This window comes from Carlito syrichta, unplaced genomic scaffold (genome assembly GCF_000164805.1).
Source record: "Carlito syrichta isolate Samal-C Ts95f unplaced genomic scaffold, Tarsius_syrichta-2.0.1 Scaffold273549, whole genome shotgun sequence".
In the NCBI taxonomy this organism is placed as follows: Eukaryota; Metazoa; Chordata; class Mammalia; order Primates; family Tarsiidae; genus Carlito; species Carlito syrichta.
In genome coordinates this window covers 199,484-212,194 of record NW_007217645.1, presented here as the reverse complement: position 1 = coordinate 212,194, position 12,711 = coordinate 199,484, and the positions used below count along the sequence as shown (strand labels likewise).

Below are 12,711 nucleotides of genomic sequence, written 5' to 3'. Positions count from 1 at the left end.
GGTCTCGAACCCACGGGCTCAGGCAATCCACTCACCTCAGCCTCCCAAAGGCGCGGGATTACAAGCTGAGCCACCAAGCCTGGCTGAACAGTGATTTTTATGCCGTGATTTGTAGGTTCTTAACAAAGACTCAGGAGCTAGACTCCCTCCAAATTGCTTACATTGGGCAAGTTATGTAATTTCTCTCAATCTCAGTTTTTGTATCCCTGCAATGCGGATAATACAAGAGATGGGCAGGAACAATAGTCTGCAAACTACAGATAGTAGGCCAAATCTGGCCTCCGGGCATCCTGTTGAGCTAGGAGTGATTGTTACATTATTAAAGGGTTGTCAAACAAAACCAAAGAATATACAACAGAGACCCTCGGTGCCTCCCTTCACACACACACAATCCTAAAATATTTACTATCTGATCCTTTACAGAAAAAGTTTGCCAATCCCTGGTCAAGAAGATTCAATCAGTGAATATGCTAAGTACTTAGAATAATGCCTGACATATGGTCAACACTGCATGTAATACAATCTATGTGTAGCAAGTCAGGCCTCGTGTATTTTTCCTGTACTCTTATTTGTAAATATGATATTAACCACCCAAAATAAAACTGAAGTCATTGAAATCTTGTATCATTTTCCCCAAACTTATAAATTCTGATAAGGTCATTGAAAAATACACACAGAAAAGTGTCTAAGGATTTTAAGGCTGGAAAAAATTGGGTTTTTTTTTTTGAGAATCAGATTGTCCACAAATCACAGTGAGATTTTATTTATCTTTTAAAATTATTTTATCTATTTATTTTTGAGTAGGAGTCTAACTCTGTTGCCTGGGCTGGAATGCAGTGGCACACTCATGGCCACCCCAGTGTCAACCTACTGGACTCCGGCGGTCTTTCCCCCTCAACCTTCCGAGTAGCCGGAACTACAGGCATGCACTACCACACCTGGTTAATTTTTGATTTATTGTAGAGACGAGGTCTTGCCAAGTTGCCCAGGCTGGTCTCGAACCCGTGGGCTCAGGCAATCTACTCGCCTCGGCCTCCCAAAGTGCTGGGATTACAAACTGAGCCAGCAAGCCTGGCCCTCACAGTGAGTTTTTAATTGTCAGTATATTATTACTTCCTCCTGTTCGTTCCCAAAGTGTCTTGTTGGGACCTGTTTTCCTGAGACTTCAAAATTGTCTCTTGAAGTTGGAGAACTAGTTCTTTGGTTCTTCCTGGAAAGTGAAGAATACTATATAAGACAAAGCTTATATTTTTAGTTAACAGATATGGGCATTTGATATGTAATAATAGATGAGATGATGTATATGAAATTGACTTGGCATTAGTTTGGTCCTTGAAGAAATTCCAATGAACTGTTTCAAAGAGGACAAGAATTTACAAATTGAGAAAATTGTTGTCTGCTGGACTCAGGCATTTATCCAGAAATATAAATAAATATAAATTCATGAAAAAGTTTTGATTATATCTAACTTCAGACTTCAGACTTATTTTTGGAGAGAAGACTATATTTATTAATATTTTTATTTTAAAATTTCCACATTAGCTTGGTATGGTGGTGTATGCCTGTAGTCCTAGCTACTCAGGAGGCCAAGACAGAAGGATCACCTGAGCCCAGGATGTCAAGGCTGCAGTGAACTGTGATCATGCCAGAGCACTCCAGCCTGGGCCATGGAGTAAGAGCCTGATTCAAAAAAATAATGAACAAATAAATAAAATTTCCAGTGACAAGAGAAAACTAAAACTAGAAAGACATATTAAAAATGACTTATGATTCTACCTGCAGGATGGGTAGTCCAACCCTGCACATTTTCTTTGAATCTTTGAATTTTAGGGTTAAACATTTATGGCACTAAATGATTTGCTCTGAGGCTGTGAATATTCCTCAGGTCTCCTTGAGCAGAGGAAGATGCCATCTGCCCTTTGACATAACTGGCCCGTTTGCCTTATACGCGTGTTAGCAGTTTGGCCCTCATTCCATCTACACTGCTGCTTTAGGAACGCAGTGATCTGTGGAGTCAAAAATGCACACTGGGATGGAAGCAAAAGCAAGAGTTTCACTTCCAGAAAGACCAGGCATGACATTCTGCAGTGCTCTAGCTCAGATGTAAGACTGAAGAATTTAAAATTCTGCAATCAGAGCACCTGCAAACGCTTCGCTTCCTCGTGCTCTCTACTGACTTTGAATCCAGAGACAAGAGACAGGATGCAGGGTCTGTGTAATTTGGTGGTGAGCAAGCTAAACTGAAGCCTGAGTTGGTCAAGACGTGCCTGTCCTCCTTCTTTCGCTCCTCTGCAGTCTCCTAAAGGGCCAATGAAGGGGACATTGGGTTTGTGACTAAGGGTCTTGATGTCCGTTAAAGTCTGCTCTTTGAGATTTCAGGCTGCTGCTTCAGGGTTTAGCCCCCAGTAGTGAAATACAAAGGACCCAGAGGAGGCTGGGTGAGGTGGTTTGCATCTGTAATACCAACACTTTGGGAGGCCAAGACGGGAGGATCACTTGAGCCCAGGAGTTTGAGACCAGCCTGGGCAACATAGCAAGACTTCATCTTTACAAAAATAAAATAACTAGCCAGGGCAACTTGGTGAGAACTTATCTCTACAAGAAATCAAAAAATTATCTGGGCATGGTGGCACACGCCTGTATTTCAGCTACTTGGAAGGCTGAGGTGGAAAGATCATCTGAGTCCAACAGGTCAAGGATGTGGTGGCCGTGAGTGAGCCACTGCATTACAGCCTGGGCTACAGAGTGAGACTCTGACTCAAATAAAATAAAATAAAAAATTTTCAGGTATCCTTGCCTCTCCATCACAGAAAAGAGTTTACAAGTTGAGAGAGAAAATGTATATAATGTTTAAAACTTTATAATCTTCTCTATAAAAGTCAATAGATACCAAAACTTGGAGAATTCTAATTTTCCAGAAATGTGGTAAAAAAACATTAGGGTAGTTTTATCTTAGGAAAAAGGTGTTTGAATTTAGGCTGAAAATCAGTTGCTCTGTCTCTGTGCCCCGAGTTACGTGCAAGGTTGTTACATGAATGAGAATCCACCCAGTGGCCCATGTTCATGCTCACTCCCAAACACTGAAGTACATATATTCTATCCTCTGGAGTAGTAGCATGGCCACCCTGTGAAAATCTTCCTCAAATAAGGACCCGTCTTTCCCCTTCCCTCCTGGGAGGTAAATCAGAGTTATCAGAAAAGCATATCATTTACAATTGCTATAGTTTAGAATTGCTACTTAGTCCTTTACTGCTGTTACACGTTTGGAGCTCAATAAATGGATGCTAAATTAACTGTTGAGTTTTCCTTTCTTCTCCATACTCAAACATCTTCCATGACACCACAAAGAGCAACATCTTCAAGAATGGTCCTCAAGCTATAAAGTAGCCAGCTTTAGAAAAACGGTCTACCGGAGAAACTCCAAGTCCTGATGAAATCTAATCTTTGGATCTCTTTCCAGATGTATATTTTGGGGGAGAGGACTATGTTTATTAAGTTGCCTTTTGTTGGTTGGTTGGTTTTGGTTTGGTTTTCTTGAGTCTGTCTCACTTTGTTGCCCAGACTGGAGTGCAGTGACACAATCATGACACAGGGCGGCCTCGACCTCCTGGGCTCAAGTGATCCTTCCCCTTCAGTCTCCTGAGTATCTGGTGTTACAAGTATACACTACCACACCCAGCTAATTTATTTTTATTTTTTATTTTTGTAGAGACAGTGTCTTACTATACTGTCCAGGCCCTCGCCTCCCAAAGTGCTGGGATTACAGGCATGAGCCACCATACTCAGCAAGATTTAAAAATTTTTAAAAACCCAGTGACAAGAGAAAAATAAAATCAGAAATAAATCACATTAAAACTAACTTAAGATTCTACCAAGGAGAAAGACTGAGAAAATATGAAGGGTTTTTGCTTTGTTCTGCTTTTGCTTTGGTGCTTACATAAATGTTCCCTGGCAGAAAAGCCAGATATAATCTCAAGGCAAAATCAGTCTCTCTCAAGAAATTTTCTAACAAAGGAGGAGGTGTTTTGCATACGGATGTTGAAAGGTAGGAATGTCAAGAAAATTAGAATAGAAGAACTTGGTAAAATCATTCTAGCAATAGTGCAGCCATTTTAACTTCAGCTCTAGCCCTGTCTCACTTTGCTGAGCAGTTGTGCTGATCATTAGCGAAACGCAAAACCGGCACGCCGGGGGTTAACACCTGGTCGTTCTTTAAAAGCTCCTTAAGTTTCTGCAGTCCTGATTCTTCTTCTCGGCATCTGTGTTTCTGGCCTTGCTGTATTATTAGTTTACCGGCACCAGCCTCCAGCCCACCACTGGAATCATGAGATTCCAGTGCCTGGCGATGTCAAGACACAAGACTTAAGTGATCTCTATGATCTACATCCAAAAAGTGCAACTTGAAACGTTCTCCTCAGCGCAAACTCCTCTTCAAAGCTTTAAATATAACCAGTTCCCCGGCCCTGGAGGCCGCACTCTCCTTCTGAGTGCCGGCCCCTTTCTGTCTGTGGAAAGTGGATAATGAACTTGACTTCTTTCTCTATTGCCGTCTTGCATTATTCCCGCGGCACCGACGCACCTTGCCTCAGTTTACCCTTTCAGATGTTAAACTTTTAAAGATTCGCATCCTCCGTGCTTTCTCCCCAACCTCTCATGGATTTTTTTTCTCCCAATACCAGCGCGGCATTGAGGAGACCGCGGCTGAGTGTCGGAAACTGGGGGCCACCGCGCATGCGTTTGTGGTGGATTGCAGCAACAGAGAAGCCATCTACAGCTCCGTGAATCAGGTGAGACTTCAGGTCGCCAGTGTCTTTAGGTGATTTTGTATCCACTGCCATTGATATGGAAAATAGAAACTTTCTTGATGACCACCCGATTTAAATTAGATTTCAGGCGCTGCTAACTGAAGTAGTGATGCGACCAAGGAAGAATATGTATTTTTTTCTTGTATATAATCCACCCATTATTACTGTTTCATATTATTAATCCATTTCATTCTAATTAGACCTTTGAGCAGCGGCACAGAATGACTAACAAAAGATGTATCGCCAGGGAAAATGGGTCACTTTCTAGCTTTGTCTCATTCTATTTGTTTTGCATTAATTCCTTTTTTTTCTTTAATTATACCCTTTATGAGATTGTATTTTGGGGAGGAGTTAATCAGGATCCAAGAAGTTAAGCCAGACCAAGGTCATGTACCTCCTATGTGGTAGAAACAGGATTACTCAATCAGCATTTTAAAAATATTTGGTCAAAAAAATTAAAATTAAAATTAAAATATTTGGTCAGAATTTATATAGCAACTTATCAACACAAATATCAATTTCACTTTACTGATGAACTTTCATCATTTATGATGTACTATGTACTGAAACTTAGATATTTTTAAAAAACTGTTTATCCCATCTTTGTGACAGTGTTCACTCTCCATCCACCATTCGATCTAGTTCCTTCCTGCTTAAACTTGGAGAGACCGCACCAAGTAAAATAAAGCCTCTAATCCCTGGAGGATATCAGCCCCAAAACTTTGAGCTTGTATAACACGCCCCATGAATGTGTTCTTTCCATTATAAAAGGTGAAGAAAGAAGTGGGTGAGGTAACCATCTTAGTAAATAATGCTGGGACGGTATATCCAGCTGATCTTCTTAGTACCAAGGATGAAGAGATTACCAAGACATTTGAGGTCAACATCCTAGGACATTTTTGGGTGAGTATGAGTCAGACAAATTTCTGATTTATGCCTGTTTGGCACCTCCTCTTAAGGTACATAAAACATAATTGAGGTTACTCACTTCTGGGCAGAAAACTAACCAGATCTTTGCCTTAAATTCAAGAATCATGAGATTTATTTGAGTAGTAGAGCCACAGAGTGTGACAGAAAGTCACACTGTCTTGTCCACCAGTTTCTGACACAAAGCCTGGCATGTACCCGGTGCTCAACAAATGTTGGTGGAGGTTTGTTGAGGGTAGTCAGAGTACACCTTTTCAATGTTTGGAGGAAATATAGATAGTGCACATATATTTGTGACCTCAATTCATGGAATTTGAGAACTGAACAGACATCAGAAATCATTACTCAGAGCCTAGGAGATTGAGACTGCAGTGAGCTGTGATTATGTCACTGCACTCCAGCCTGGGTGACAGAGTGAGACCCTGACTCAAAAAAAAAAAAAAAAAAAACCCAACAACAACAACAAAAAAAAACGGTGAGAAATAATTACTCAGATGTTTGCAGGGTAGGGAACCCTTCTGGGTGGGACTCTGAGACAAGTTCTAGATCCATGGGATGCTGGAATGGAGAAATGTGGCTACATAAACCACATATAATTGGTTAGTTTAATACATCAAAGCTGAAATGTCAATTTCAGCTACCTTGCAGAGAACATTTTTATGAGTTAGGCTGGGTGCAGTGGCTCACACCTGTAATCCCAACACCTTGGGAGGCAGAGGCAAGAGGATTGCTTGACCAGCCTGGGCAACATAGCAAGCTCATCTCTAATAAAAAAATTTAAAAAAAATCAAAAAATTAGCCTGATGTGACGGTGCACACCTGTAGTCCCAGCTACTCTGGAGCTGAGGCAGAAGGATTGCCTGAGCCCAGGAGGTTGAGGATGCAGTGAGCTGTGATGGTGCCATGCACTCCAGCCTGTGTGACAGAGTGAGACTCTGACTCAAAAAGAGAGAGAGAGAGAACATTTTTATGAATTAATCTTCCAGTGCTTCAATATTAATGTGGAACATAGCATGAATCTGGATTCTGGAAATGAGAAGAAAAAAAAGAGCTGCGTGCCTCTACCCACACCAGCCCCTCACACATGCGCATGTGGGTTTGTTATCATGTCCACCAAACTACACAGAGATCTCATATGTTAGTCATCGATAGCTGCATAATCAATTGTACAAAAATGTAGTGGTTTAAAGCAACAATAAATGCTCGTTATATTCTCTCATGACTTCTGTGGGTTAGAAATGTGGAGGTGGCTTGTGTTGACGGTTGTGACTCCATGAATTTGCATGGGGCCTATAGAGTGGATCTCTAAAATTCTCATACACTCTTATTGGTATTTCTTACACAACAGCTTTTTGTAGGAAAAGTCAGACGTTTTGTTTCCTGGACTATTAGCATATAATATACAATATTACAAATAGAGACACTGACTTTTCAGGATGCATAAGGATCGTGGGCTAGTAAAGATCTCTTATGGCCAGGCTGGGTGGCTCAGCCTATAATCCCAGCACTTTGGGAGGCCAAAGCGAGTGGATTGCCTGAGCCCGCGGGTTCGAGACCAGCCCGGGCAACTTGGCGAGACCTTGTCTCTACAATAAATCAAAAATTATCTGGGCATGGTAGCACGCACCTGTAGTTCTGGCTACTTGGAAGGCTGAGGCCAAAGGATCCCAGAGCCCAGCATGTTGACACCGGGGTGGCCATGAGTGTGTGTGCCACTGCACTCCAGCCTGGGCAAAAGAGTGAAACTCCAACACAGTTTATTGTCTCATTGTAAAAGTTCTCTCAAAAGTCATTCTGTCTTAACAGAAAGAAAACTGGGCTGGATTTTAAAAAGTGGTATGTATACATGATGGAATATTATGCAGCCATAAAGAAGGACAAAAGTATGGACTTGGCAAAACTTGGATGGATCTGGAATCTATCATACTCAGTGATCTATCACAGAAACAAAGAACTGAGTACCACGTGTTCTTACTCATAAGTGGACCCTGAACACTTATCATAATACTACAAGAAAGGGATTGGCAGTAGCTGGACATTGCCAGGGATATGAGGGCACATAACATAAATAAGGGGTGCATGATCCCAATCCAGGTAAAGTCCAATGGGAGACCCAAATTTCACCTGTACATAGACCACTTATGAACCCAATCCTGACTTGTACCCCAGATTTTTAAAATAAAAATACAAACATTTAGATTATTTAAAAAAGAAAGAAAGGAAACTACCTGATCTGGAAAACTAATGCCTATGTCATTGTTTCTCATCTTTTTCTCATGACCCCTAAGATTACAAAAGCTCTTCTTCCATCAATGATGAAGAGGAACCACGGCCATATAGTCACCGTGGCTTCAGTGTGTGGCCACACAGTGACTCCTTACCTCATCCCATATTGGTGAGTATGACTTACCGGCAGTGCTGTCTATTTTTGTGCTTTAAAAAAAGTATTAGACTGCAGATCTCAATGTTCATAGCAGGGTAATTTGTGTTTACAGAATTTAAATTTACAGCACTTTGGGAATACGTTCTTTTTTTTTTTTTTTTTGAGTTGGAGTCTCACCCTGTCGCCCAGACTGGAGTGCAGTGGCCGCTCCCGGCCACCGCAGCCTTGACCTGCTGGGCTCCGGCAATCCTTCCGCCTCAGCCTTCCAAGTAGCTGTGGAACTACAGGTGCGCGCTACCATGCCCGGCTAATTTTTTGATTTATTGTAGAGATGAAGTCTCACCAAGTTGCTCAGGTGGGTCTTGAACCCGCAGGCTCAGGCAATCCACTCACCTCAGCCTCCCAAGGCGTGGGATTACAGGCTGAGCCACCGAGCCCGGCTGGGAATACATTCTTAAATGATTTTTTTTCTGAGTTGGGAGTCCTAGGCTGTTATTCTAATTTTTCTTTCTTCCTCTATTATTATTAATTTATTTTTTTAAAGTTAAGGTCTCACTCTGTTGCCCAGGCTAAAGTGTAGCGGCATGATCATGTCTTATCACAGCCTTGGCCGCCTGGGCTCAGACAGTCTTTCCTCCTCAACCTCCCGAGTAGCTACTCCTTTTTTTTTTTTGAATAAGAGTCTCACACTGTCACCCAGGTTGGTGGGCAGTGGCACACTCATGGCCACTGCAGCCTTGACCTGCTGGGCTCAGGCGATCCTTATACCTCAGCTTTCCAAATAGCTGGAACTACAGGTGTCCACCACCACACCTCACCTGAGGCCAGTAGGTCTAGACTGCGGTGGCCATGACCATGCCACTGCACTCCAGCCTGGGTAATAGACTGAGACTCCGACTCAGAAAATAATAAAATAAAATAAAATAAAATAAAATAATAAAATACAGCATGTGACTAGTAACATAATGACCCGGCAATTTGGCAAGACCTTGTCTCTACAATAAATCAAAAAAATTAGCCAAGTGTGGTGTTGTGTGTCTATAGTTTCAACTACTTGGAAGACTGAGGTGGAAGGATCACCCTAGCCCATCAGGTCAAGACTGTAGTGGCCACGAGCGTGCCACTGCACATCACCATGGGCAACAGTGTGAGACTCCTACTAAAAAAAAAAGAAAAGAAAAGAAAATGGAAGTCCATTTATTCTCTCAGAAAAGTCAGAAGTGGATTATTGGAGGGGTCTGGCTTCTGTTTGTCCCCAGTGCCAATGATGCTGCCTTTTCCCAGAAAGGACTACTTTTTGCTGTCCCTTAGCTCACCGCAGCTGATGACTCTCTTACAGTTCCAGCAAATTCGCTGCTGTTGGCTTTCACAGAGCTCTGACATCAGAACTCCAAGCCATGGGCAAAACTGGCATCAAAACCTCGTGTCTCTGCCCCGTGTTTGTGAACACTGGATTCACCAAAAACCCAAGTACAAGGTGAGTTAAGATGGGACTAGGGCGTGAGAAATGGATATGAAAATTACATGAGAAATTTTTAGGCAGGCCACCTGAGAAAATAGAAAAAAATGAAAAAGGAAAATATATTTTTTCTTATTAATGTTAGTGTATTGGCTTTAAGCTTTTGCTGTGAAATTAAATGAATAAAAGTGGGGGAACACATATTAGGGACTAGCAGGAGTGACCAGTGATCAATGAATGAGGCAACTGGTCTTGATTTGTGCCCAGGAAAAGGTTCAACACACTCAGATGCTAAGAGTGCAGTGGCATATTCACAGTTCATCACAGTCTCGACATCCTGGGCTTAGGCAATCCTCCTGCTTCAGCTGGGACTACAAGCAGCTGGACTACAAGCATGCACCACCACATCCAGTTAATTTTTTTATATTGTAGAGACGAGGTTTCACTATGTTGCCCGAGCTGGTCTTGGGCACTATGTTGCCTTGAGCTGGGCTCAAGTAATCCTCCAGCCTGGGCCTCTTAAAGTTCTGGGACTAAAGGCGTGAGCCACCGTGCCCAGCCTGAGAGGTATTCTTAAGCGAGTGGGGAGAGTCTCTTCTCCTGGAAACCACACCCTCAAAATGAATGGTACCTGGCATCTCCCTCTTCCATAAGTGGTTCATTCTCCTCAAATGGAGTATGGGAAGGTATGGGTATGTGTCCTTTCATACCTTGCACAGCACTAACTAGCCACAATGCTAACATAAAGCACCCCAACCTTTTCCAGAGTCACCTGATCCTAAGAATCATGGCTATGCTTACATGAAAATAAATGTCCAAGGCCTTTCTGTAGAGATTCTGCTTTAGTAAGCTGGAATCATCTCCAAGAATGAGGTGTTTTGTTTTGTTTTATTTTATAAGCATACCAGATGAGGCTGGAAGTAGTTTGGAAAACAGTGATATATTAAATATAACCAGACTCAAGTGGTGGCATGTATCTGGAGTTTTTGGGAGGCTGAGGCAGGAGGATCACTTGAACCCAGGAGTTCAAGGCTGCAGTGATCTATTTGAATAGCCACTGTACTCTAGCCTGGGCAAAATAGAAAGACCCCCCTCTCTAAATATATATATTATATATATATATAAAATATACATATTACATATATATATTTATACACACACAGATATATATATATATATACATATATACCCACACATACTGTATATATTTGACTTGAGGTCTCACTCTGTTGTCCAAGCTGGAGTGAGTGATATGATCACAGCTCATCCCAGGCTTGACCTCCTGGGTTCAAGCGATCCTCCCACCTCAACCTCCCAAGTAGTGGGGACTACAGACATGTGCTACTGCACTTAGCTCATTTTTTTGTTTGTTTATTTATTTATTTATTTATTTATTTTGAGTTGGAGTCTCACTCTGTCACCCAGACTAGAGTGCAGTGGCATGCTCACAACTACCACAGCCTCGACCTGCTGGGCTCAGGCAATCCTTCCACCTCAGTCTTCCAAGTAGCTGTAGCTACAGGCACACACCACTACACTCAGCTAATTTTTTTGATTTATTGTAGAGACAAGGCCTTGCCAAGTTGCCCAGGCTGGCCTTGAATGCATGGGCTTCAGGCAATCCTCTTGTCTTGACCTTCCGAAGTGCTAGAATTACAGGCATAAACCACATGCCTGACTTAATTTTTTGATTTTTTTGTAGAGATGAGGTCTTGCTGTTTTGCCTAGTCTGGTCTCAAACTCCTGGACTCAAGCAATCCTCCCACCTAGGCCTCCCAAAGTGTTGGGACTATAGTCATGAGTTACTATGTCCTGCCTAAAAATATATATATAACCACATGCATTTGATCACCACTCTGTCTTTAAAAGTGCAAGTGTTCCTAGGAGTAGCAATAAATTGGGTTCCTAGCTTCTTCGTCAAGATGAATTTCTGCAAGAGCTTTGTCTCTGGTGAGAGAGGGCTTGAGATCATAAGAGAGAAGAAATTGGTCCTGACGGGAAGAAACAATGAGGACAAGTACCCTAAAGTTAAGCCATCTGTTTCACAAATTTGCCTCAGTCCTAGTATATTGAATGTATTTATAAAAAATTGCGTATTTATTCTTACATGTGTAAAATTGGTTTTATTTAGAAATCTTACTGAGGAGATAGATGGAGCCAGTGTTGCAGGATCAGCCCTTTAGAGAAGGTCCAGCAGACTGCTGTGGCAGTGGGATGTCGTGTGTTCTCTCCTGTCTTGTCACAGAGTCAGAGATTTTGTGAAATTTTGCTGGCAAGCAGAAATGAATAAACATGGCTTCTTACATGTGCCACTTTGTCTCATAGTACTTAACAAGGATGCGTTACATGAGTTAATACTGTGACATTCTTGCAACTCTTGGCTGTTTTCTTCTGTCCATTTGATGCAATACATCTATCAAGATGCTTTCTTCACTGCTCAGAACAGTTTTTGAACTCATCAATTTTGATGCCTTTTAGTGCTTCTGCTGTTTTTTGTTTCACCTCTTCCACATCAGCAAAATGTTTCCCTCTGAGAGCTTTTTTCACCCAGGGAATCAAAAAAATGTCACTCAGAGCAGGTCCAGGTGAATAGGGAGGGTGGGGGTCATGGAAGATCATGCCGTTTTTCAGTCAAAAACTGCTGAACACTCAATGTAGTGTGGCAGGTGTGCTCGTAAATCACTTATCATGAAATGGGAAAATGCGTTGAAAGAATCTCCCCCATCAAAAAAATTCACTGAAGGTGAACACAACCTCTCACAATGACACTAATGAAGATGGGTTCCTAGAACACTCACCTCCAAAAGATAATTCTGGGGTGTTTTTTTTGTTTCCCTTTCATATATTCTGCTGCAGGTTAACAAATACACTAAACCTAATGATCAAAAACCAATTTATCACTGGAATGGAATTAATTCTAAATATATTTATTTAAAAGAACTAGAAAATTCTCGTTTGCGGCATCTGACTCTTAAATTCAGTTAGCTGGGCTGTCTCTGCAGCTGGAGTCACTCCCTGTCACTGGTGTCCTCAATGACATTAGACCATATGTACTGTCAATCACATAAAAAGAAATCTTCAGCTGGGCTTGGTGGCTCAGCCTGTAATCCCGCGCCTTTGGGAGGCTGAGGTGAGTG

General features: G+C 41.9%; 1 protein-coding gene across 2 annotated transcripts in view; it reads left to right on the top strand.

The window, feature by feature from the left end:
* The window catches only part of HSD17B13 (hydroxysteroid 17-beta dehydrogenase 13), a 23,011-nt gene that overhangs the window by 1,119 nt on the left and 9,181 nt on the right, over nucleotides 1-12,711 (top strand). The window contains exons 2-5 of one of the 2 annotated variants that reach the window (XM_008052354.2): nucleotides 4,680-4,787; nucleotides 5,577-5,708; nucleotides 8,021-8,127; nucleotides 9,455-9,592. In XM_008052354.2, coding sequence (XP_008050545.1) covers nucleotides 4,680-4,787; nucleotides 5,577-5,708; nucleotides 8,021-8,127; nucleotides 9,455-9,592 — 485 coding nt within the window. The remainder of the gene's footprint in view (nucleotides 1-4,679; nucleotides 4,788-5,576; nucleotides 5,709-8,020; nucleotides 8,128-9,454; nucleotides 9,593-12,711) is intronic. The other variant, XM_008052355.1, reaches the window with a different exon arrangement.